At 35.9% G+C, this 25130-nt stretch overlaps 1 protein-coding gene across 1 annotated transcript; it reads right to left on the reverse strand.

The window, feature by feature from the left end:
- Positions 1-20205: 20205 nt before the first annotated feature.
- LOC110738457 (zinc finger protein ZAT5-like) lies at positions 20206-22186 on the reverse strand. Its single transcript, XM_021918865.1, has one exon. The coding sequence runs from the start codon at positions 21379-21381 to the stop codon at positions 20392-20394; it is 990 nt and encodes a 329-aa protein (XP_021774557.1). The 5' UTR covers positions 21382-22186; the 3' UTR covers positions 20206-20391.
- Between the last annotated feature and the right edge of the window lie 2944 nt (positions 22187-25130).

Below are 25130 nucleotides of genomic sequence, written 5' to 3' on the forward strand. Positions count from 1 at the left end.
CTAAAAAAAAAAGCACGTTCATTACAGTTTAAAAATACTTCCAAGTTCTATTAAAATAATTTGTATGCGATACTTTCATCCTTCATTCATTTAATACGCTCCTTGTTTTGTAATAATCGCAATAATAGGATATGCACAAAGTTTTAGAGAAGTTATAGGGTGAACACCAAAAGAGAATTTTTTATAATATAAAGTATACGAGTTGTTAGTAGGAGAGAGAGAAATAGTAAAAAAGTAATGTAACTGGTCAGTATTGGTAGGAGAGAGAAATAAAAAAATAATGGGAAATTATCTTGTTTGGTTGATTAAACTATTTTTTAATAATAAAATAATTATTTTTTTTTAAAAAAAAAACCCCTCCCCCACCCCACCTAGTCACCAGTAGCCTCTCCTCCTGCCGGCGGCCAGGCGCCCCACCGCCGACCGCACTAACCACCACGAAAACCGGCCCCCTTACCCGACTAGTAACATCAGAGAAATCAACAAGAGTAACAGTATGATCAGAACTCAACAAATCCTTGCTAGTAGCATTTACGGTTTGATCATCAATACACTTAGCATGAAGATGAAACTCCACCGAGCAATACTCGCACTGGCCGTCATCATCGCAGGTGTCGTAGTCGCTGGAGAAGCGCATTGCCATCGCACGCTCGCTGACGAGAGGGATGAGGCCGAGACAGTGAGCGATGAGCTCGTCGTTGAGAATGGAGGAATTGACTTCGATTTCGACGAGATCGACGGCGACGGTTAGCGACGCTTGAATCGGTTTTTGTGAGCTTGAATTTCGTGAAATCGTCTAGCATTTCTCGGATTTTGATTTGGGGAAGCGCTGGTAGAGATTCCCTCCATGGTTAGGATTTTGGAGGTTTTTGATTGCAGGGGTTTTGTGAGGGAGAGAGAAAGAGAAAGCGGAGCTAAAACCCTTTGTCTCAGCGTTCGGGGTTTGCCAGTGTGAGGGGGGTCGTCGGGGAAGGGGGTCGATTTTCGAGGTGTTAGTGCGGTCGGCGATGGGGCGTTGGGTGGGGGAAATGGGAGGGGTCGGGATTGGGGAAAAAGAGGAGGTGGGGCGGGGGAGGCTGGGTGTCGCTGGCCGGGGGTGGGGGAGGTTGGGCGTCGCCGGCCGAGGGTGGGCCGTCTGGCCGCCGGCAGGGGGAGGAGCTACTGGTGGCTAGTGGGGTGGGGGAGGGGTTGGTTTTTTTTTAAAAAAAAAAAAAATTATAATAATTTAATTATTAAAAAAATAAGAAAAAAACAAGCTATAGTTAAGGATTTTTATTAAAATAACACTTATCATTGGTAATCAATAACATAAGATTACCAAAGAGAATTGAAATTTTTGCAATTTACCAAAGAGAAAATGAAAAAAACTTGAGTGTTGTCAAAGGGAATTTGCCAAAAATAATTGTGAAAGTGGAGTTCTCACCAAATAAGAAAGTGTTACAATTATTATAAAACATACGTAAAAGGAAAGTGTTATGATCATAACAAAGGGGAGAGAGTAATTTCCTTAACATTTACTATTTATCCAAAAAATTAAAACAAATGCATGTGAAAGAGCTTAAAAAAGTGAGTGGAAGTAAAAAAAAAAAAAATGGTGGATAACGTAGGGTAAAATGAGTGAGAATGTGTAAATATTATGAGATATTGAAATAAGAATAGTAGTGTTTGATAAGAAAAATAAGGTTTTTTTTTTTTTTTTTTTTTTTTTTTTTTTTTTTTTTTATCAAAAAAGAAAAATAGGGCAATTAAAGAGGCGTGCTACAAATAAAATGAAATAGGTATGTTAATATTACTTTGAAGTTGACAAAAACTAGAGCGTATTTGTGCTAAAGCACGGTATATATTAATGTTTTTTTTTTAATTACTTCATTTAGTTGAGGATTGAGTCCTTTCCCTAAATATTGTTGGGAAAACACGCAGTTTCCAAAATATAGTCAATCTTTGTTTTATTTCCAAATTACCGTCCACATCAGCTAAGGGAAAAAACCAGCTTTTTTTTTTATCGGTCTAGCAACCAACCGCTACTTAAAGTAGCGGTGTTATGGGAATAAACGCTACTTCAAGTAGCGGTTTCAATTTCATACACCGTTACTTGAAGTAGCGATTTGTCTCATCATTCATCAGTCTCCCCATTTTCATCTTTTTCCCTCTCCTCCAAACCTTCCTGCTTCCTTCAATGGCGTCTCTTGCCATCTCCTTTTCATCTTCCCTCTCCTCCACCACACCCACCTCACCACCAACCATACCAAACCATTGAACCCATCAAAGCAGCCCCAGCCACCAGCAGCGAAAACAACAGCCTAATCCCCGAAAACAACCACAGCTCCCACCAGGCCACCTCAATTGAGCCACCACCATCAAACCACCACCGCGACCCAACCCACGACCATCAGCGTTCGCAAAATCGCACCACCTCCAGGCGTCGGTGGCCGGCGGCGATGACCGTCTGTCAAAGCCGACCTTCAATTGAGATGTTGAGGAAATCAATCGTTTCCTCAAAAAACGCCGACCTTCGATTGAATTTTTTTTATTTACATAAAATGGAAAATCGCTACTTCACGGTGTTTCGAGACAAACCGCTACTTGAAGTAGCGGTGTATGAAATTGAAACCGCTACTTGAAGTAGCGGTTTATTTCTAGAACACCGCTACTTTAAGTAGCGGTTTGTTGCTGGACCGATAAAAAAAAAAAACTGGTTTTTTCCCTTAGCTGACGTGGACGGTAATTAGGGAATTAAAAAAAAGATGGCTGTATTTTTAGAATTAGATAATTTCCCAACATTATTTAGGGTAAGTACTCTTGAGGATTTGGGTTTGGAATGTTGAGGATAAAAGTTGGAAAAGAGATTCTTAATAAATGAGTTTATATGGCAATTATTACATAATGCCCTTTCCACAGGGGCTAATCTTGCTCACCATCATTTTAATGTTTTAATTTTATGTCTTTTTGTCAGCTTTGTACTAAGACTCTAGATCACCTTTTCCATTTCTGAGATGTTTAAACATTCTGGAAACATGAAACTACTATCAACTAGTTGGGGATTTTCCCCTTGATATTGGTTTTTTTTTTTTTTTTTTTTGTTATTTATTTATTTATTTATTTATTTATTTTAAGATATGTATGTTTCTTCCTTGTATACTCTATCCCGAGCTCAGGAAATTTGTTTTGAATGGACAATTAGGACTCGTTTAGACTCTCTTGAAACTACTCCTATCTTTGTCAATCCTTCGATTAATGTCATTCATGTAGCTTGGTCCCCTACCCCCGTTGGTGTTGTTAAAATTAATTTTGATGGATCAGATTGAAATGGGTTAGGTGTTGCAGATATTGTTTAGAGATCACTTTGCCAACAATATCTATTCGGTAGCCGCACGTTTAGTTTAGGAACGACGTCTCCCCTAATTGCCGAAGCTATGGCTCTCTGGAATGGGCTCCTTTTGGCCCATCTCATAATTTCTCAAATGTTTATATTAAAGGTGATAACTTGCTTATTATTGAGATTTAGCAAGTCAAAGCTTAGTGCCCCTAGAAGATTCGACTTTTGATGGAATATGTCAACAAACTTCTTCGTCAATTCTTGTACGTGGAGTTCAATCATATTTATAGATAAGCCAATCGAGTAACAGATTATGTTGTTTTGTTGGATCATTTCATGCAAACCCATTAGGATACAAACCCTTTTTAGATAGTAATTTGTTTTACTTTTTTGACAGAAGGGAAACAATTTTATTAATAATAAACTACCCTTTTCTCTAGCAAAAGGTGCTAGATTTTGGGTAGTTTTTACACTACATATTACAACATTATACCCACTACCTATGGACTGTGGCTACTAGCCAATACATGGATTAGTTTTGAGAGATTACTTTTTTAACTTTATAAGAGAGAGAGAGAGAGAGAGAGAGAGAGAGAGAGAGAGAGAGAGGTTTGTTCTTGTAAGAAAAGGTCAAATGATCAGCACATCCAAGTTGTATATTAAATTTCCAACTTACGTGAAACTTGGCCCAATAAGCCATTATCCAATTTGGGCAACGGTAGGCTTCCCACTACCCATCTCTAAGGGTCATATTTGAATGTGCATAGTTTGCATACTAGCCAAAGTCATTGACCAAGATTAATGAGGCAATTCTAGCACCTAACCGATAAGCATTTTATAAGTGTCTAACATGGTATTTTTGTAATTATTAAAAAATTTGCGGAAGTAGTGGTATTGGGTGGTCAAATAAAACCACTAGATATTTATATGGTATAACCGTATAACTGCTCGTAGTGGTATTAAAGATATTTCAAGTGGTACTTTAAAAATTTTCAATGGTACTCTACAAAGTTTCCAATGGTATTATTAGCTTATTAGAGCATTTTTGTAATGCTCCTTTTTCTTTCATTCAATATACTTTTGCCATTCTTTTTAATACGAGTATGAAACTTAAATACTACCTTCATTTCACATTATATGTGACAATCGAATATTTTATATCTCATAAAAATTACCCAATTATTACACATAGTGTGAAGCGGAGGTAGTGTTAAATTTACTATATAGCCTTGTTAAATGCCTAACGACTTCCTCAAGATTAATTACTAATATGGAAATCAACGAAACTCATTTTGATTACCCTCTCTCTCCAGATGATAGCCCAATTGTATTTTTTAAAGTCAAGTTTAAAGTTTTGACCTCAACCATATTTAATTTTTCATTAACATTTTAAATATGAGATCTTATTGTATTTGTTTTAGTGTATAAATTTTCAATCTCAACTTATTAAAAATTTTATGTGTATGAAACTAAAGATATTTATGATTTAAGGTGCGTCTTAAGAGATCATAAAAGTCAAATGAAATAATCTTTAAAATATGAATAAAGTGTTCCGAGACGACTGAAAATAGAGAAAAGCCGTTGTAATCTCATCAAGAGTTACTACATTGATCGTCTCATAACTACATCATCCACTTCTTTTACGTAAAAGCCCATACCATAATGTCATAAATTAAAGCAGAATTTTGTTGTAGTCATTATGTAATCAATTCCAGTGAAATTCCAATATCAAAATGTTTGTAGTGCAACTGTCACACAAGCTCCTCAAAATGAGTTGTTCGTTCCAAAGACAATTTTAACGCAATCCTCTCAAGATATCTTAAAAAAGTACAGATATATGCAAATCTTTAAGACTTGCAAATCTAGCTTAGGAGTATATATAATACGAAGTAATTAATTTAATATATCTTCTAATTTGGTGTTAATTTAGATAAAGGTAGAAATGTATAATAAAATTGCGTGAAATGGTGTTTAATGTTTGATAATTCTAGGTTAATTTGATGTCAATGGCCGGATTCGACAAAAGGCGGAAAATAAAAAATGATATAAAATTGTTTTGTTTTATGTTTTTCCATAGCTAAGCATTTATACTTTTTGACCCTAATTACCGGATATAATTTTTTTTAAAAAAATAAAAAATAAATAAGTGGAGATTTGAGATAAAAAGGCAAGTAAGAATATTTTGTGTTGGTTCTCCGACAATTAAATATATCATGTAGAAATAATCACAAATATTTAAATTCGTATATATTTCATACTAATTTCACTAAAGATCAAGAATTTATCTCAAGCCAAATTTGATCCAAATAACCTGTTTACAATCGCTAACCCAATCACATAAGTGTGTTTATATATATATAACCACAAAACTTAATTAAAATTTTGCTCTGTTGTCTCTTATTAGCATATCAACATCGAACAAAGAGTGAGATCTAAATGAAGGATAATAAAATAAAGAATGAGTCATAAAAATGAATAGGGAGAGAATAATAGCACGTGGGAGTGCATTAATTCCTTGGATGAAATCCTTAAGAAGGTACTAGGCACAACTAATCATGAGCTAATTATAACTTAGTCCTTTAATATTTTAAATTAAAATCATTGGATTAAAGTCTAAAAGTTGCCTAAAAAAAAAGCTTTTGAATAATTATTTTCTTTTTATAGTATGTTGATGAAAGAAAGAAGTAGACATAAGAAAGCAAAGGGTGCAACTTTTCCGTCACTCAAACGAACAAAAAGACGTGAATACAGAACCTAATTCGTACCACACCATCACTTTTGGTATCTATCTACTTCTCTTTGCTGTTATTCTATAACCAACTCTAACCCAACAAATTCTCCCCACTCTCAACCAACATTAATTTTAACTTTTATTTATAAACAAATATTTTATGTTGTTAAGATTTACTTGAAATTATATGTACATATGTAATTTATTTTGTGATAAATTGAAAATATTAACTTGTATTTTGAATTTAGTATATAAATATATTGAAACATGATTTTGTAAAAATATCAATGTATAGGGAGCACCACGTTTACATAATATTATGTTACGATGGATGCAAGAAAGATAAGAAAAATAACAAAACTTAAGAATATAGACTTACGTGTTTCACTAACGATGAGTTTGTAACATGTACGAACATGCGAGTGACACAAGTGAAAGAAGAGAAGAATCACAAGTTTGTTATTTTTGGCGGGAAAAGTGGTTACACAAGTTGTTTAGCTAATTTGTCGTTTTTGCTTAGTTGTAATAAATGCTTTATTTCTATTATTTACTTGTGGTTGTTAGAAGAGCTATATAAGCTAATCAGTGTAATATTTTCTAATTAAGAAATACACTGAATCTTCCCATTTCTCTCTATCTCTCCTCTTTCTCTCTCTATTCTGTTACAACCTTCTTCTTCTCTTCCCTGCTTCTCATTTCTTCTAGACATTGCCCAAGCTATGTAAGTCAGAGCTCAGATAAGGTTTTTGATCACTGGTATTAGAGCCACCGTTGCTCAACTCTGCTACACCACAATCTGGCACCAACTCTCACTACCCGAGTAATTAGGATGGAAGCTCCGTTGACAGCATTGGAGCAGAAATTTGAAGCTCAAAATGCAGCATCAAACCAGAAGTTTGAAGAACTTATGAGGATGATGCAGCTGGTGAAGGATAGCATGCCTACATTTCAACATGATGAACGAGGATCTCAGCCTAAATTGGGGTATAATCCTAAACTTGAGTTCCCAAAATTTGATGGTAGTAATCCTAGGGTTTGGATTAAGAAGTGTTGTAAATACTTCGATTTATGTAAGATACTAGATGATCAGAAAGTTGATCTGGCATCTCTGAATATGACTGATAAGGCTGAGAACTGGATCACAAGCTATCTAGCTAATAGATCTAATGTAGATTGGAGTGATTTTGTGATTGATGTAAGTGCTAGATTCAAGTATGAGAGAGGACTGAATGTGGTTGAGGAGTTCAATAAATTGCAACAAACTGACAGTATTAAGTCTTATGTTGATGAATTTGAGAACCTGAAATCGATTATGATATAGACTAGTCTTTGTTTACCTGAGAAATATTTGCTGGAAAGCTTTACCTGGGGTCTTAAGCCAGGAGTAAGGCCCTTTGTGAGAGCTTTCAAACCTCAGACTATTGCTGCAACTATGGAGTATGTCAGGCTACAGGATGAGTCAATCAAAGCCAATTCTCCAAAAACCCTTAAACCAAGCACTTATAAAAAACCTTACCAGAATCTTTCCCAAACTAACAAACAACCACCATTACTTCCTACACCTCCTACTCCACCTTTAACTTTAACCAAAACCAATTCTAAACCTTACCTAAAACCTAAATATGTTCCTGCTGATGTTAGAGCTGAAAAAATATCTAAGGGTTTGTGCTATTATTGTGATGCACCTTATGACAGAAATCATAAGTGCCAAATTAAGGAACCTCAATTATTCACTGTTGAGATCCTTAGGTTAGATGAAGTTGATACAACAGCAGTGGAGCTGGAGGAGCAGGACATAACACAAGAACTTGACCCTTACGTCTCTTTGAATGCCTTAACTGGTGGATAGAGCTTTCATACTATGAGAGTTAAAGCTATGGTATGAAGCACACCCTTACACACTCTGATTGACTCAGGAAGCACCCATAACTTTTTAGATGTTCACATAGCTAAAAAGCTGGAATATAAGACTGAGAGGATTGAAGGTCAGTCTATCATGATAGCTAATGGTAACTAGTTGGTGTGTCAATCTGTTTGCAGACAATTGTAATTGGATGATAGGGAGACATAAGTATGTGGCTGATGTTATGTTAATTCCACCAGGCAGTTGTGACATGGTCCTTGGAATACAATGGTTGAGTACCTTGGGTCAATTTCATGGAACTTTAGGCAATTGAATATGAAGTTTCAGATGAATAATGAAGATGAGAAGCTCAAGGGTATCCCAACTAAGAAGCTTAAGGTGTTGTGAGTTGGACCTTCTTAGACGTTACTAGATGAAACAGCTCAGGTTTGTTTAATGCAAGCTATAGATCTTGTCAATCTTGTAACTCATGCTTGCCTGTGCAAGTGCGTGGAGATGAGAATAAGCACTAGGAGTTGCAGAACTTGATGCAACAATTTGCAAATGTGTTTGTAGAACCTGTTGAACTGCCACTAAGCAGAGACATGTATGATCATAGAATTCACCTGGAACAAGGTGCAGGAGCTGTGAACATTAGACCCTACAGATATCCATTGAAGAAGAAGGATATTATAGAGAATTTAGTGCAGGAGATGCTTGGAAAGGGGTATCATACAGTCAAGCACTAGTCCATTTGCTTCAGCTGTTATTTTGGTGGGGAAAAAGAATGGTACCTGGAGGCTATGTGTTGACTACAGTGAATCGAACAAAAGAACAATTAAAAACCAGTTCCCTATTCCAATTTTGGAGGAATTAATTGATGAGTTGTCAAGTGCTAGGTTTTTTTTAGCAAACTTGACTTGAGAGTAGGCTATCACCAACTCAGAATTCACCCTAATGATGTGTTTAAAACTGCTTTTAAAACTCATGAGGGTCATTATGAGTTCCTAGTAATTCCCTTTGGCCTTACTAATGCTCCTTATTCTTTTCAAAGCTGGATGAATGTAGTGTTCAAGCCATTGCTCAGGAAGTGTGTCCTAGTATTCTTTGACGACATCTTGGTCTATAGCAAAACCTTAGAGGATCACTAGCAGCATCTAATTGAGGTATTCACCATCATGACTCAGCATTCTCTCTATGCAAAAGAGTGTAAATGTTCTTTTGTCACTTCAAGAGTTAAATATTTAGGGCATTTCTTTTCTGGAAATGGGGTTGAGACTGACCCAAGCAAAATTGTTACTATCAGCTTATGGCTTATTCCTTCTGCTATGAAAGATTTGAGGAGCTTTCTTGGGCTGGCTGGTTATTACAAAAAGTTCACTAAGGGATATGCAGTCATTAGCAAACCCTTAAATGACTTACTTAAAAAGGGAGCATTTGAGTGGTCTGACTCAGCTCAATATGCTTTTGAGCAATTAAAAAAAGCTCTGTTTACTGCACCTGTATTAGCAATCCCAGACTTTTCTAAGCAGTTCATTGTTGAAACTAATGCTTTAAAGATTGGTGCTGTTCTTATGCAAGAAAGCCATCCCTTAGCTTTTATTAGCAGATCTCTGGGTCCTAAGTGGCAAAAACTTTCTGTTTATGAGAAAGAACTTTTGGCTATGGTCTTTGCATGCAGTGCAAACGTGGGAACAATATTTTATTGGGTCTCATTTTGTAGTCAAAACATATCAAAAAGCTTGAAACGGCTCCTTCAGCAGAAGATATCTACTCCTTTTTAGCAGTTTTGGCTTTTCAAGCTAATGGGATTTATTATGAGATCCAGTTCAAGGCTGGGAAGGAAAATACTATTGCAGATGCCCTATCTAGAGTGCCGGGATCTGAAATATTGCTTCATGCAATTACAATACTTGACTCCAATTTGGTGTAGTGTATTACAGGAAGTTACAACTTGGATGATAATACTAAAGCTATTGTGTGTAAACTTGGCCAGGGTGAGACTGTTGCTGGGTTTTCTTCGCAGGATGGGTTACTCAGAAGATATGGCAAAATACTAGTGGGGCCTGATGACAATCTCAGGAAGAATTTGATCAACTAGCGACATGCTTCCTTGGAAGCAGGACATTCTAGAAGAGGCCAGACACTTAAAAAGAATGCATAATCTTTTTTTATTGGAAGGGTTTGGTAAGGGATGTGAGTCACTTTTTTAGAAAATGCATTGTTTGCCAGGATTCCAAGTATGATACTTCTGCTAAACCAGGTGCATTACAACCTCTTCCAATCCTAGAACAAGTGTGGACAGATATTTCTATGGACTTCGTTACTAGGTAGCCTATGTCCATGCATAGGAATGTGATCTTTGTGGTGGTGGATAGGATGAGTAAGTATGCTCATTTCATTGCTTTGAAACATCCATTCATTGTAGTTGAAGTGGCTCATGCATACTTGGACAATGTCTTCAAACTCCATGGTTAGCCTAGAAGCATTGTCAGTGATAGAGACTCAATTTTTCTCAGCCATTTCTGGAAAGGGTTATTCTCTTGGTATGGCACAAAATTCTTACTCTCATCTGCCTACCATCTTGAATCTGATGGTCAGACAGAGGTGGTGAATCGTTGTCTAAAGGCACACTTGAGGTGTGTTATTAGTGAGAAGCCTATTGAGTGGTGCAAACATCTACCAATGGCAGAGTGGTGGTATAACACTCACTTCCATACCTCTGCAGGCATGACACCTTATGAGGTTGTTTACTGTCAGCCACCACCTGTCCACTTACCTTATTTACCTGGTAAGTCTAGTAATGAGGTGGTGGATAGAAGCATGCAAAAGAGAGAAGAGGTTCTCAAGGTTCTTAAGGACAATTTAACTAAGGCTCAGCATAAAATGAAAATGCAGGCTGACAAGAAGAGATCTGAAAGAAGTTTTGTAGTGAATGATTGGGTGTGGCTCAAGTTGCAAATTATAGGCAACAATTTGTTCATTATAGGGGCTACAACAAGCTGGCTGGTAAGTATTTTGGACCTTTCAAAGTCATTGTTGTGGTAGGAAAGGTGGCTTTCAGGTTACAGCTCCCAAGCTCAGCAAAAATTCACAATGTCTTCCATGTGTCTCAATTAAAAGCTTTTCATGGTGACCTTCCTGCTGTAGCTGTCATTCCTGTTATTTCAGACAATTCACTACCTACACCCCTGCTTCCTGAGGCTATTTTGGAGCACCGTTCAGTTCAATTATCTGGTAAGACTCAAGTTCAGGTTTTGGTGCAGTGGCAGAATAAACCTAGACATGAAGCTACTTGGGTGGAGCGATATGATTTTCTAGCTCAGTTTCCTGGTTCAGCTCATCTCTTGCCTTGAGGACAAGTCTTTTAAAAAGGGAGAGGGTATGATATAGGTGAAAGAAGAGAAGAATCACAAGTTTGTTATTTTTGGCGAGAAAAGTGGTTACACCAGTTGTTTAGCTAATTTGTCGTTTTTGCTTAGCTATAATAGATGCTTTATTTCTGTTATTTACTTGTGGTTGTTAGAAGAACTATATAAGCTAATCAGTGTAATATTTTCTAATTAAGAAATACACTGAATCTTCCCATCTCTCTCTCTATCTCTCCTCTTTCTCTCTATATTCTGTTACAGTCTTCTTCTCATCCTCGCTTCTCATTTCTTCTGGAAATTGCCCAAGCTCTGTAAGTCAGAGCTCAGATAAGGTTTTCGACCTTATCAGCGAGAGGGAAATTTTATCAATCTTAAGGATAACAAATATCAAAATAGTGCATAGATTAAACCCTAAAAAAATTAAATTAGTATTCCTAAAACAGAAAACAAATATTAATTAGAAGGAGGCATATTCCTAGGCTGACATTATCATTAGAGACAACTTCTTAGGCTAACCTTGGTTGTTTTAACTTTGCTATACGAGCAAGATAAAGTGATGATTCTTGGGAGTATCTTTCATACAATCGCACACAGGGTCACTACTAGAAAACAACTATTTTCCGACGGAATCAATCCGTCGGAAATACCCCAAAATCCGTCGGAAACGATTGTCGGAAGACTATTTGTAGGAAAAATGACATCTTCCGAGGGAATTTCCGTCGGAATTTCAGGTGTTGAAAAAGATTTCTCCGGCCCAGAAAGTTCATTGGAAACTTGTGACAGACTATATTTCGCCGGGAATTTCCAACGGAAAATCCATCGAAAAATTCCTACCCAAAAAAAAAAAAAACACCCCCCACCCCACACCACCACCACCCCACACGGCCTCACCTCACACCAGCCCCAACCTCCACCATCGCCCAACACTCCACCAGCCCGCCCGCCAGTCCATCCCCCAACCTTCCACCAGCCTTAAACCCACACTACGACCACCACCAGCCCAAACCTCACAACCACCATCCACCAAAAAATAAATCGAAATACCTCAAATAATACGAAATTAGCACCAAAACAAATCGAAACCAGTAGATCTAATTTCAAATTTAAGGTAAAAAAAATTAAAAAAATTGAAATAGGAAAAAAAATCGAATTACAGTTAAATAAAATAAAAAAGCTAAAAATTAAATTAAATAAATATACAATGATCTCATAAAATTTATAACCTAATATTACAATTACTTTAAAAATTAAACATAATTAGAAATTTATTAAAAATAAAACTAAATCTAAAATCTAACCTAATTAAAACAAGATCTACAATACTTGTGCAGTTGACGATTCTCGCGACGGTGGCTGTGCAATTGATGTTGTTTTGCGTTGCCGGTGTTGTTGTGGTCGCTGTTGTTGTTGCACAGTGGTTGTGGTGTTGTGGTCTGCGTTATTGTTGTTGGTTTGGTTGTTGGTGATGGCAGTGGTGTTGGTGATGTTGGTTGTTGATAGAAGAAAGAGGGGAAAGAAGAGGAGAGATGAAAGAGGTGGACAGAGAAAGATGTAGACAGAGAAGAGAGGAAAGAAGGAGAAGAAAAGAGAGGAAAGAGAAGAGAAGAAAGAAGGAGAAGAGAAGAGGCGGACTAGGAGAGAGAAAAAGAGGAAAGAGAAGAGAGGGAAAAAAGAAAAGGGGCGGAAGAGAAAAGGGGGTTAGGGTTTAAAGAAAAATCCTTTTTTTTTCTTTTTTTTTTTTAATTTATATTCCAACGGAAAATCAGTTGGAAATGACCTTTCTCGACGGAATATTCCGTCGGAAAGTACAAATGTTTCAACGGATTTATATTCCGTTGGAAATTTCCGACGGATTATTTGAATTTGTCGGAAATATTTGACGGAAGAAAAATCGTCGGAAATTTCGAACTTTCCGACGGAATTACGTGTCCATCGGAAATGGGTTGTTTTCCTGTAGTGGGTATTCCTTATATTAAGTGTTCATTTGAAAATGTTAACGATCATTATTGATAGAGTATAAAAATCGATCCTGGCGTGTTCAACCATCAATCTTTTGGTTGAGATGGTCTTGATCAAAGCCCAGAATGGATTTATAAACTCTATTAATAATCAAATTTAGAATGCACAATATAGTAGAACCAATTCATCTAAAAGATTAATCTTATAGTTAGAACCCTAGAATTGGATTTATACTTTATTGCACTTCCTCAAATAAGAGTCATTTTAGCTTAAAATGTTGATACAACATAGGTCACATATCGAGCACTAAATATTCCTGTTAAGTAGAGATGGGTGATATTGAACCCATGACCAACATAGAAATTTATCATTAAGGACTTTGGAAGTGAAATTATATTAGTTTAGGTGTTCACTGATTTATATTAATATGGGCTTTTTGTCGGAAACTATCTATTAAAAGCCTTTTTTTTATGAGAAACTACCTAATAAAAAATATATTGTAAGAAAATACCTATTAATAAAATGAAAATATTGTAAAAGACTACCCTTTCACCGGATTTTCAACGTTGATTAATTTTTACGACGTTGACCACCCACTTGCCAATCACGTGAACTTTTAAAACCTTTTTCCCCATGCCCCACCAACAATGCCACCTATCATGTGATTGGCCGAGGGTGGTTAACGCTAGAGAAATTAGTCAAAGACTAAAATCCGACGAATAATAGTTTTTTTTTACAACATTATTTGTTTTAATAGGTAGTTTCTTACAACGATTTTATTTTAATATGTAGTTTCTTATAACATTTTTTTTATTAGGTAGTTTCTCACAAAAAAATTGCTTTTAAAAGGTAGTTTCTGACAAAAAGTCCTAATATAATTAACATAGGAAAATCTTGTAGAATTCACAAATTATTTTGATAATTGATTTAATGTAGTAGAATTCACTAAGTTTCTAGATAGAACCATATACAAGTATATCTTTGTAAGAACTAGAATGTATCTATGTTAATGCACGGGATATGTCCTTGTCGAAAAAATAATACTAACTATATTTTACGATACATGCTACCCACTTTTTTGATTTTTTTACGCTATTTATTTATTTAACTACATTTTTGTTACATATGTGTAATATTTATATAGAGTTGTTTTGTGCTGCAAATTAGAAGTTTGAAGGTGATGAATTGATGATGCTACGAGATGTGAGATGATATGGTGGTGGAACTTGTGTCAAGTTTTGTGTAAATGATTTCTATGATTTGTATTCCATATCAACAGGGTATATATATACAAGCTAAGATTAACCTAAAGCTCAATTAGGAGTTAAGTACATAAACCACTACTATACAAAATATAGTCCAACACCCCCCCTCAAGTTGGAGCATGAAGATCGTAAATGCCCAACTTGCGAAGAAGATACAAAAATTTCCGCTTGCCTAAAGCCTTGGTAAATATGTCGGCTAGTTGCTCATCTGTCGAAACATGAGTAGGAGATATAATCCCTTCCTGAATAGCATCCCGAACATAATGACAATCAACCTCAATATGCTTAGTACGTTCATGAAACACAGGATTTTGAGCAATATGAAGAGCTGACTTACTATCACAGAAAAGGTCCATTGCACGTGGGTGCGCCACTCCCAAACTAGCAAGTAAGGCTTTCAACCATTTTAACTCTGAAGTTATGGCTGCCATGGACCTATACTCGGCCTCCACGGATGATTTAGATACAATATGTTGTTTCTTGGTTTTCCAAGACACTGGAGAACAACCAAGAAACACGAGCCAACCGGTGAGGGACCGCCGAGTCAAAGGGCAACTAGCCCAATCCGAATCACACCACCCGGACAAGAAAAGAGAACCATAAACACGAAGTATTATGCCTTGACTCGGACACCCCTTCAAGTAGCGCACAACTCGAATGGCAGCATCCCAATGTGCTTGCCTTGGTACTTGCATGAACTGTGCCAAGATGTGCACGATGTAGGCCAGGTCAGGACCAGTGAAAGATAAGTAAATCAAATGACCCACGAGCCACCTGTACCGGTCTGGATCAACAAGGACCTCACCCTTAGCGAGAGCAAGAGTGTGGTTTTGCTCAATAGGAAAACCCGAAGGCTTTAAGGCCAACAGACCTGCCTCTGCAATAATGTCAAGTGTGTACTTTCGATGACATAAATAAATACCCTCAGGGCTCCGGGCCACCTCAACACCAAGAAAGTACTTCAATATTCCCAATTCCTTCATATGAAAACATTCACCCAAATATCGTTTAAAAGATGTAATTGCGGAAGAATCATTACCAGAGATGATTAGATCGTCGACGTACACAAGAACATTAAGCTGAATCTTGCCGTGAGTCAGAGTGAATAAGGAGTAATTTGGATATGACTGAAGGAAACCATACTTCTTCAAGGAAGCAGCTAACTTAGCAAACCAACATCTTGGGGCTTGTTTAAGGCCATACAACGGCTTTTCAAGAGACACACCATCCTTGGTTTAGCCACTATAAATCCAGGAGGTAATGTCATATAAACCTCTTCATCTAGGTCTCCATGTAAGAAGGCATTGTGAACATCCATTTGATGCAATTCCCAATTCTTAGCTGCAGCAACAGCTAGAAACACACGAACATCGACCATTTTTGCAATAGGAGCAAATGTCTCATTGTAGTCTATCCCTTCAACCTGATGATTACCAAAAATAACCAAACGAGCCTTCAACCGCTCAATAGTACCGTCGGCATGATATTTGATTTTATACACCCAACTACAGCCAGAGCCCGTTTGCCGGGAGGTGATTCCTCCATTTCCCATGTTCCATTTGCCTCAAGAGCACCTATCTCCTTTTGAATTGCCTTTCGCCAACCAGCATCCTTCATGGCCTCTTTGAAAGAATGAGGCTCATGACCGTCAAGAATAACTGCAATAAAAGTACGGTGTCGCATAGAAAAATTACTACAATCCACAAAATGTGCAATAGGATAGGGAGTACCTGAAGAGCTAGAAGAAGACGGTGAACTTGGGGATGGACTCATAGTGTGAACAGTGGGTGTGACATAATCTTTCAGTAAAACCGAGGGAACCTTAGGACGTAAACCACGGCCCAACACAACTGTGTCATCAACAACTGCAGGCCGGGGCTGCTGCACCTGATGTGTGGGCTCGGACAACAGCTCGGTAGTGGCCTGGGAAGCAGTGGCAGCCTGCTGTGTTGCTGGGGGAGCTGTTGTTGCGGCTGTGGCAGGCTGCTGTGTTGCTGGTGCGGCATTGGCAGCCTACTCCACAGGCTGACCGTGGCCCTCAACCCCCTGTCGTAACCTACCTGTGGCAGCAACCACATCCTCTAGTGGGGAAGCTTGCAAACACCTCCTCCATGTCATCCAAAAAAACTAACATCAACCTCATCATGCCCGGCACATTAGAGAGTAGGGTCACCTAAAGAGCTATCAATCTCATTCCCAAACGAAAATTCATTCTCATGAAATTTGACATCACGAGAAACAAATATGTCACCCGTATCGAGATCGTACAACTTCCACCCTTTCTTGCCATTAGGATAGCCCACAAACACACATTTCCTACTCTGTGGGGCAAATTTGTTCCCTTTTAATTTTTGATTGTGAGCAAAACAAAGAGAGCCAAAGACTCGCAGATGATCAAAGCTAGGTTCCGTACCACAGAGAACCTCATAAGGGGTTTTATTTTATAGCAATCCCGAAGGAGTCCGACAAATTAAATAAACAGCCCCTAAAATACACTCTCCCCAAAAGGAAATTGGTAAGTTACCCTGAAACATCAAGGCACGACCGACATTGAGTATGTGTTGGTGTTTTCGCTCAACTCTACCATTTTTTTGGGGTGTCCCAACGCAAGAAGTTTGAAAAATAATACCATTCTCAACAAAATAATCAAACATGCATTTAAACTCTGTCCCATTATCACTTCTCACAATTTTGACAGTTGTATCAAATTGACGCTCAATCATAGCAAAAAAGGAACGAAACGCTTCATAAACTTCAGTTTTTGAATGCAACAAATACACCCAAATGACACAAGAAAAATCATCCACAATTGCCATAAAATAATGTGTGCCACTAGAGGACGGTATACTTTTTCGGCCCCATAAATCACAATGTATTAACTCAAAAATTCTACTAGCTTTACTATCACTAACAGGAAAACTATCACGAGTTTGTTTTGCTTGCGGACACACACTACAAGCTTTATTCAATTTCTTTTTAGCAGTACTACTACTTTGTTTAACCGGAGGAACTAACTTTAGAACTCGATCTGATGGATGCCCCAGTCGACGATGCCAAAGCTCGAAAGTAGAGACCTCTGTAACTGTCACCGCACACACTGTAGGAATCCCCTTGAAATAATAGAGTCCATCCTTACGTTCACCGGCTCCAATCAGGCTCCCCGAACGTTGGTCCTGTATTGCACATGAAGAATTAGTGAATTGTAAAATACAATTAGAATTATCGGTCAAGCACAAATTAGTCCCAGTAATGTGATGCGAGGCACCGGTATCTATGATCCAAGAAATAGCCTCACCTATCATCTGATCAAGGCCCTGATTGTTTATCATAGTCAAAAGAGCTTGTTTTGCTTCGGTTGAAGAGAGTCTAAGAATGAGCCACTGCTAGTACCCGCATTAGATTGAGGAACAAAAGGAGTGGTGATATTGTCCGCATGAGCAGGGGCAGTAGCAGGCACAGATTGTGATGTACTGTTTTTAGCACCGTCTTTAGCACGACGACCCCATAACTCCTCATACCAAGGTGGGACATCATGCAGAGTAAAACAGGTGCTAATGTCATGACCACGCTTCTTGCAATGGGTACAAGTGAGCTTCGTTTTGTCAGGTTTGTCAAACCGAGAACGATTGTGGTCAGCTTGCAAGGCAAAGATAGCCTGGGATTGAATCTCCTCCTTCTCTGCCTTCCCACGAGCAATCCCTTTAGAGCGTTCTTCTTGAACAAAGGCAAGATATGCCTCATCCAAAGAAGGAATTGGGACCCTTGACAAGAAGCTGGTCCGAACAACAGAGTATAAGTCATCATCAATGCCAATAAGAAATTGATGAATTGAAAGATTTCTTCATCACGGTCAGTTGCAATTTTCCAAGCCAAATCACATGTGCAATTACCACATTCACACGCATGTAAGGGCTTCCATTGAGCCAAATCAGCATATAGGCTTGTTAATTTAGTATAATAATCATCAATGGACATGGTTTTGGATTGCTTACACTCAACGATTTCCCCACGAAGCTGCTGCAATCGCGGACCGTTGGCAATGCAATACTTCTTTTCTAAATACTCCCATAATTTCTTAGCATTATCATGGAAGGGAATAGAAGAGGCGAGTTTGGGCTCCATGCTATGCAACATCCACGGAACAAGCATCGAGTTTACAGTTTCCCAATCAAGAAGCTTCTTCTTCTCGGTGGGCTTGGTAATTGTTCCATCCACAAACACAAATTTGCGACGGGATTTCAAAGAAAGAGTCATCGCTCTAGACCACGCCACATAGTTTCACCACGCAATAATACATGAGTGATTAAGTTTCCCGGTTGATCTCCCGATCCGAGATAGAACGGAGAAGAAGAATCAAGTTTGTTGTCCATTGGTAATCAAGAACAGGCACACTGGTGTTGTTCGTGAATAACATAATGAAGAAAAGAAGGAGAATTTTTTTTTTTTTGAGATGATATGGGTTGCTAGGCTGCTAGGGCTCCGATACTATGTCAAGTTTTGTGTAAATGATTTCCTTGATTTGTATCCCATATCAACAGGGTTTATGTAATACAAGCTAAGATTAACCTAAAGCCCAATTAGGACTTAAGTACATAAAACACTAATATACAAAATATAGCCCAACAACTTGTGGACGTAATATTTGTTATTGATGGTTTTTTTTTTTTTTTTTTTTTTTTTTTTTTTTTTTTTTTTTGGCCATAATTTAGGTGCTTAAAATATCATTTTAACTCGTAGAAATCGCTATTGTTGAAAAAGACTAAACTTATTTTGCTCATTGACCATGAATAATCTTATCCTTAGTCATTTTAATATACATTCAACTTTGAAACGTTTACGATTAAAGCCTTTTAATTACTATATATAGCTTTGTCATCACTCTTTGTTGTTGCTCTTTGTTGATAAATTGTAGTTAGTTAGTTAATTAATTGGTTTTTAACAAACATAAGTACATAACATATCCTTGATAATAAGCGAGAAATTCAAGAAGATAAACCTAAAAACTAATTAAAACATTTCCTCTTATTGATGTTAAATTATTTTGTCTGTAGGACTTTTGTAATTTTGTTGCAGTAATTAAAAAAAAAAAAAATTAAAGATGTTTTTTTCACTAAAACAATTATTTTTTCCGCGTACTCTTATATTATAAGCTACTTCTTATCAACAAAATGTAATAACTCTAAGCTTTGAAAATATATTTATTAGACTTTCAATTCAATTTGCAAAACTCATGCATTGAAGTGAATTAATTAGATGATATATAATTATGTGAAAATAAGTATTTTCTTTTATAATATAACCTTATTTTGTTTGTCAACAGGTACAAGATTAAAATGATGTAGTGTATTACGTACGTATTACTTAAATGTAAAAAATGGAGTATAATTAATAAAAATTAGCTACATAATGTGACTTAAAATTCTAATACAGATAGTTTACAAATGATATGTCTAATAATGAGTTGCATAGTTGAATAATTCTTGTACATTATGACGTATTATATGTCTAATAATCTTGACAACTAAAATTTGGCAGTTCACTTGTAAAATAAATTAGTAAAGGAAACTAAAAACAAGGGAAAAAAAAACAACTAATTTGCTTGTACTTGCTTCCTACACATTGCTTACAGAATAAATAAGGAATATAAACATTTATACCACTTTTTTGGTTTGTTTTACCAAATTTTGGAGATCGAAATTGATACAAAAGAATAAACTCTTTTTTTTTTTTTCATATAATGTCAGCAATTTGAATAAATACAAAGAATCATATTGAGTTGATCAATGAACAATTATAATGTTGAAGAACAATTGAATTGTGTGTATCTAATGAATTCACAAGTATAAATAAAAAGTTAAAAAAAATTGTCTGGCTAAAGTAAGATTTCCCTTAGTTTGCAATAATGATCAATAATGGCAATCCACCAGCTGCGAAGCCGCGGTGAACACCAATGTTTTCTCATTAGACGAGAACACGAACTTTGAGGATGATTCCCTTTGTTGTTGTTGTTGGTGGTGGTGGTGTTCGTCTTCTGGAGCCGGAAGATTAAGGTCTAAGGACAAGAGATTTCGTGTCATCTTCTCGTCCTTGACATTGTTGTTGCTTGCAATGCTATTGGCTAGTGTAACGCTTCGTGATGGACTAGGGATGGTTGTCGTTGTCGTCGTACCAATCGGCCTGTGCCGTCTCATGTGACCACCTAAGGCTTGTCCTGAGGAAAACTCCGCGCCACATATTCCACATTCGTGCACCTTCGCTTTATTAGTATTATTACTAGTACTACTTGTACAAAGGGAAGAATTGGCAATTTGTAACGAGAGTGTCGTGCCATCGTCATTGAAGTGGTGATCATATTGCTTGAGGCCGTGGTGGTGGTGGTTGTCCTCGTTTATAAGGGAGAAAATAACGGAGGAGGACTTTTTGAGCTCAGATAACGCGACTACGTTACTCGTCTTAGGCTTCTTGTGGCTAGCTCTATGACCTCCTAGTGCTTGAAACGAGGAAAATGTTTTGTTACACGTCTTGCATTCGTAAGATGACGACGTAATTCCATTGCTACCCTTATGGTTGGTGCTTGTATTGTTATTGTTGTTGTTGGACCCTTGAGCGAGAAGGATCAAACAATGAGCCATATCCTCTTCCTCCTCAGACGAAGGGGCGGAAACAGGAGCCGCCCACTCCTCGGACGTAGCAGAATTAGCACCTCCTTCGTCGGTGGTGGTAGCCGAAGACATGGTCAAGGCTAAAGGAGACAACGGCATCGGCCGCTTAGTCCTCTTACCCTTAATCATCATCATCATATTGTTTGTATGCTTATTGAACATAGTATTATCCTTCTCACCGACGACGACGTCGTTGTTGTCTCCAACAATGGCTTCTTGTTGATGGGCAACCATGCTCCACTTAATAAGTAATCAACAAAGTTAGTTAAATTCTCCGCCACCAATTTCAATCCCAAGAACTAGAAATAATTCTTGGGGTTACGTTATAATTGATTAGAAAATGATGGGTTTATTTTAGAGAGAGAAAAAAAAAAAAGAAATAGAAAGAGAAAAGGGTAAGTGAATTAATGGTTAGAAGAAGAGGTGAGTTAGGCTATAAGTAGAGAAACCAAAGGAAAGAAAAAGGGTAGGGTGCAAAAGGCGTTTTGTTTTTGTTTTGAGGATTATAATGTGAACTGATCAATAACCGTGAATTTATGATGTAAGTTTATACTCCAAAATAGAATATTTTTCTTTTCTTTTCTTTCTCGCTTAGAGAGAGAATAATGATGCAGACGGAATTCATTCTGATCGAGTCCAGACAATTGGAGAAAATAATATACGAAGCTTAGGATAGGAGAAGTGTTTATATAAAAATAGCCGGCGTAGTATACAGAATATAATAATGAGAAGAAAGAGAGTACAGTTGGAAATTTGGAGAGAGAAAGAAGAAATGGTAACTGTGAGGAGGGGAGGAAAGGGAGTGAGATTCGGTTGGCTTTCAAGCAAACCCATTACTTCTCCTCAACGACTTCTCGTCTGGAAGTTTAGAGTGCAAGCCTGGAACCCCACGGATTTTGCGCTTCTCCTACTTTTTTCTCAATCAATTTCTCACTATTTTTGTTTTTGTCTTTGTTTTGTTTATTTTAAGTTGTGCCACTTCTCTACTTCCTCTTATCATTAACAAACTGTCAACAACTTTGGGTTCTTACCATTTAAAGGTTTATATATATATATATATATATATATATATATATATATATATATATATATATATATATATATATATATATATAATTTTCAAAGTATTACTGAGCTATAAATAGTTGGTAGTATATATTTTATAATGTGCTTGTATTCTATACATGAGTTGTGTAAATGTTTATTGAGATATACCATCATGGGATTTGAAATTTGTAGTAGCTAAATTTAATCCAATGAAGTAATTTACATTAAGGTTTATGATTCAATGTAGTGTTTTTGATTAATGGTTAAGTGGACTAGCTATTGTACTATACTGAGAAGTAATAATACTCCATTCGATGAAATTTATAATTAAATATTTCATCCATTTGTTTTAATCGACACACATGCATTAACTTTTTATACTATTTGCACTTTTCATTTGACTGTATGTCTTTTATGACTTTTATTACTTGCTATCTTGTTATATATGCCAGGACTGACACCCATCAGACCAATGAATTGCAGTCCAAAAATCCAAGCTGATTTGGATCAATTTTAGAAATATTTTTATTTATACATGAATTTTACTATAATAATATGGAATATAAGAAAAAGTAAAACACTGACGCAAAAACAATTGTTAATGTCAATTTTGAAGGCATAATATAAAATAACTAGAAAAAATTAAAAATTAAACATATTTAATGAGAAATAAATCATTTTATAGGTTTTTATGAATGATTTCACACAAAAAAAAAAGGGATCCGATCTAAGATCAATTATTAAGGGTATTTAACCAAATAATACCATATCGGGGTCGAAAAATTATTTATCGACCTAAACATCGAATCAATTATATATCTCTCCTTTCCATTCCATTTTTCTAGTGTGGACCAATTTAGATTACCCCTATTATGAGTTATATTGATCCAAGTTGTCATGATTTTCATATAACACAGTCAAATATTTATTTAAAATCTTCCAAAACATATGACAATTAAATTTAAATTAGATAGTATATTGTTATCAAGCCATTTTTTTCCAACTTATTTCCTCTTATTGAAAGCAAATTATGTTTAAATAAGAGTTATTAAGTTCAGATAAAATAATTTTAGGTAAAACAAGTTCTACTATTTTTAAGAAAGAAGTTAACATAAGTTCTAATAAATGTTAAAAAGGGTTATCCAAGCTCCATTAAAAGCTAAAATAAGTTTAATTAAGGTTAAATACTTTTAAAAAAAAAAGGTTAAATACTTGAATACACTCAAATTAGTGAAAATCAGGAAACATACCCTTAGTATTTCGTTATTACATGTTTTGTGATGTCAATTATGGTCATATATGTGCAACTTTAATATAATATTACAGATACATACTTCAATATAAAGTGACCAATAATTTGGTGGTTAAGTCTTAAGTAGTATGAAAACAATGTTTATTTCATTTCGTACTCCACATTAAATAGTTTAATAGAGGAGCCAAGAAGTGTGACAGCAATATAACTACGACTTGAGTTTAACAAAGTCCATTCAATTCATACCATACACATATATATGAAATAAATCATTCTAATTGGTTGTATTTACTAACTATATTTGAAAATAACTTCCAATATCACAAATCACAATACGTCAAAATCACAAATATCAAATCTTAAAAAAAAAAAGAAAAAAAATGAATATATAAATGTAGATAAAAGTAGGATTTTACAAAAATCAAAAGTGTCTGTATAAAGTTAACATAAATTAAGAAATAAACACTTACTTTGGTTTAAAATATAATATCATATCATATCACTATCACTAATAAATAAAGCCGTTCTCGCAGCCAGGCTACGAGATAGCGACACTTGACATTTCAGTTTTTCACCAAGTGTCGAGTCACGTAGGCGAAATCTAGGTATTATTGTGACACATATAATGCTAAGTAAGCGAATTTTGGTTAGATTTTTTAAGATAAAATTGTTGTATAGAGTTTTATTGTCGATATACTTCTAATATTTCATATATACAAAATTAATCATAATTTTTAATAAAAATCTAATAACTCGGTTCTATTTCCATCATAAAATTCGTTTTAAAAAGTTATTTAAAATAAGATCCATTATAATATATTTAAAATAATAGAGAATTAGTAAAAATAAGTTTTAATCAGTAAAAATACTTTTAATTTAATAAAAATAATTTAAGTATGATATCGCATGTCTAAATATCCTGCATTATCAAAAGTGATTATATAACTGTATTTAACATTCAAGCCAAAAGGTTTATCCTAAAATTCAATAAATAACTTGGGCATCGCCCGGGGCAAAAACTAGTATATGTATAAAGGGGAGTTTTTTCCCGAGTTTTTAGAGCGTAACGTAGGATTTTAATTTTGTAAAAAATATTAGAGCGCCACGTAGGATTAATATTTTTAAAACGCTACAATCGGATTATGCCACGTAAGATTAGTTTTTTAAAGCGCTACGTAGGATTATAATAAAAAAAAAACGCCACGTAGGATTAATATTTATATAACGCTAGGATTATGCCATGTAAGATTAGTTTTTTAAAGTGCTACGTAGGAATATAATAATAAATAAAAATTTATCAGAGCGTCACATAGAAAAATGTTAGATTTTAGCCAATGAAAAAAAGAATTACTATTTATTTTAGATCTAAAATAAAATCAGCGCGTTTTTTGTGGCTGGCCGTATCGTGTGGCTGGCTAAGACACACCAAAACACTGACCGAGTAATCCTTGACCGTCCGAGTAACCCTTGATCGATTAAGTAACCCTTGACCAACCGAGTAACCCCTGACCAAGTAATCCCGGCCACACAGTATGACCAGTCACATATAAAACTTTGTAAAATAAAATATTATATGTCTATATTAGGAATTTTTATCTAAATATGAAAAACAAAATTAATACTACACCCGTTTCATATTTTTTGCAACTTTGAGATATTATTTGTGAGATATAAAATATTCCAT

This window comes from Chenopodium quinoa, unplaced genomic scaffold (assembly GCF_001683475.1).
Source record: "Chenopodium quinoa cultivar QQ74 unplaced genomic scaffold, ASM168347v1, whole genome shotgun sequence".
Lineage (NCBI taxonomy): Eukaryota > Viridiplantae > Streptophyta > Magnoliopsida > Caryophyllales > Amaranthaceae > Chenopodium > Chenopodium quinoa.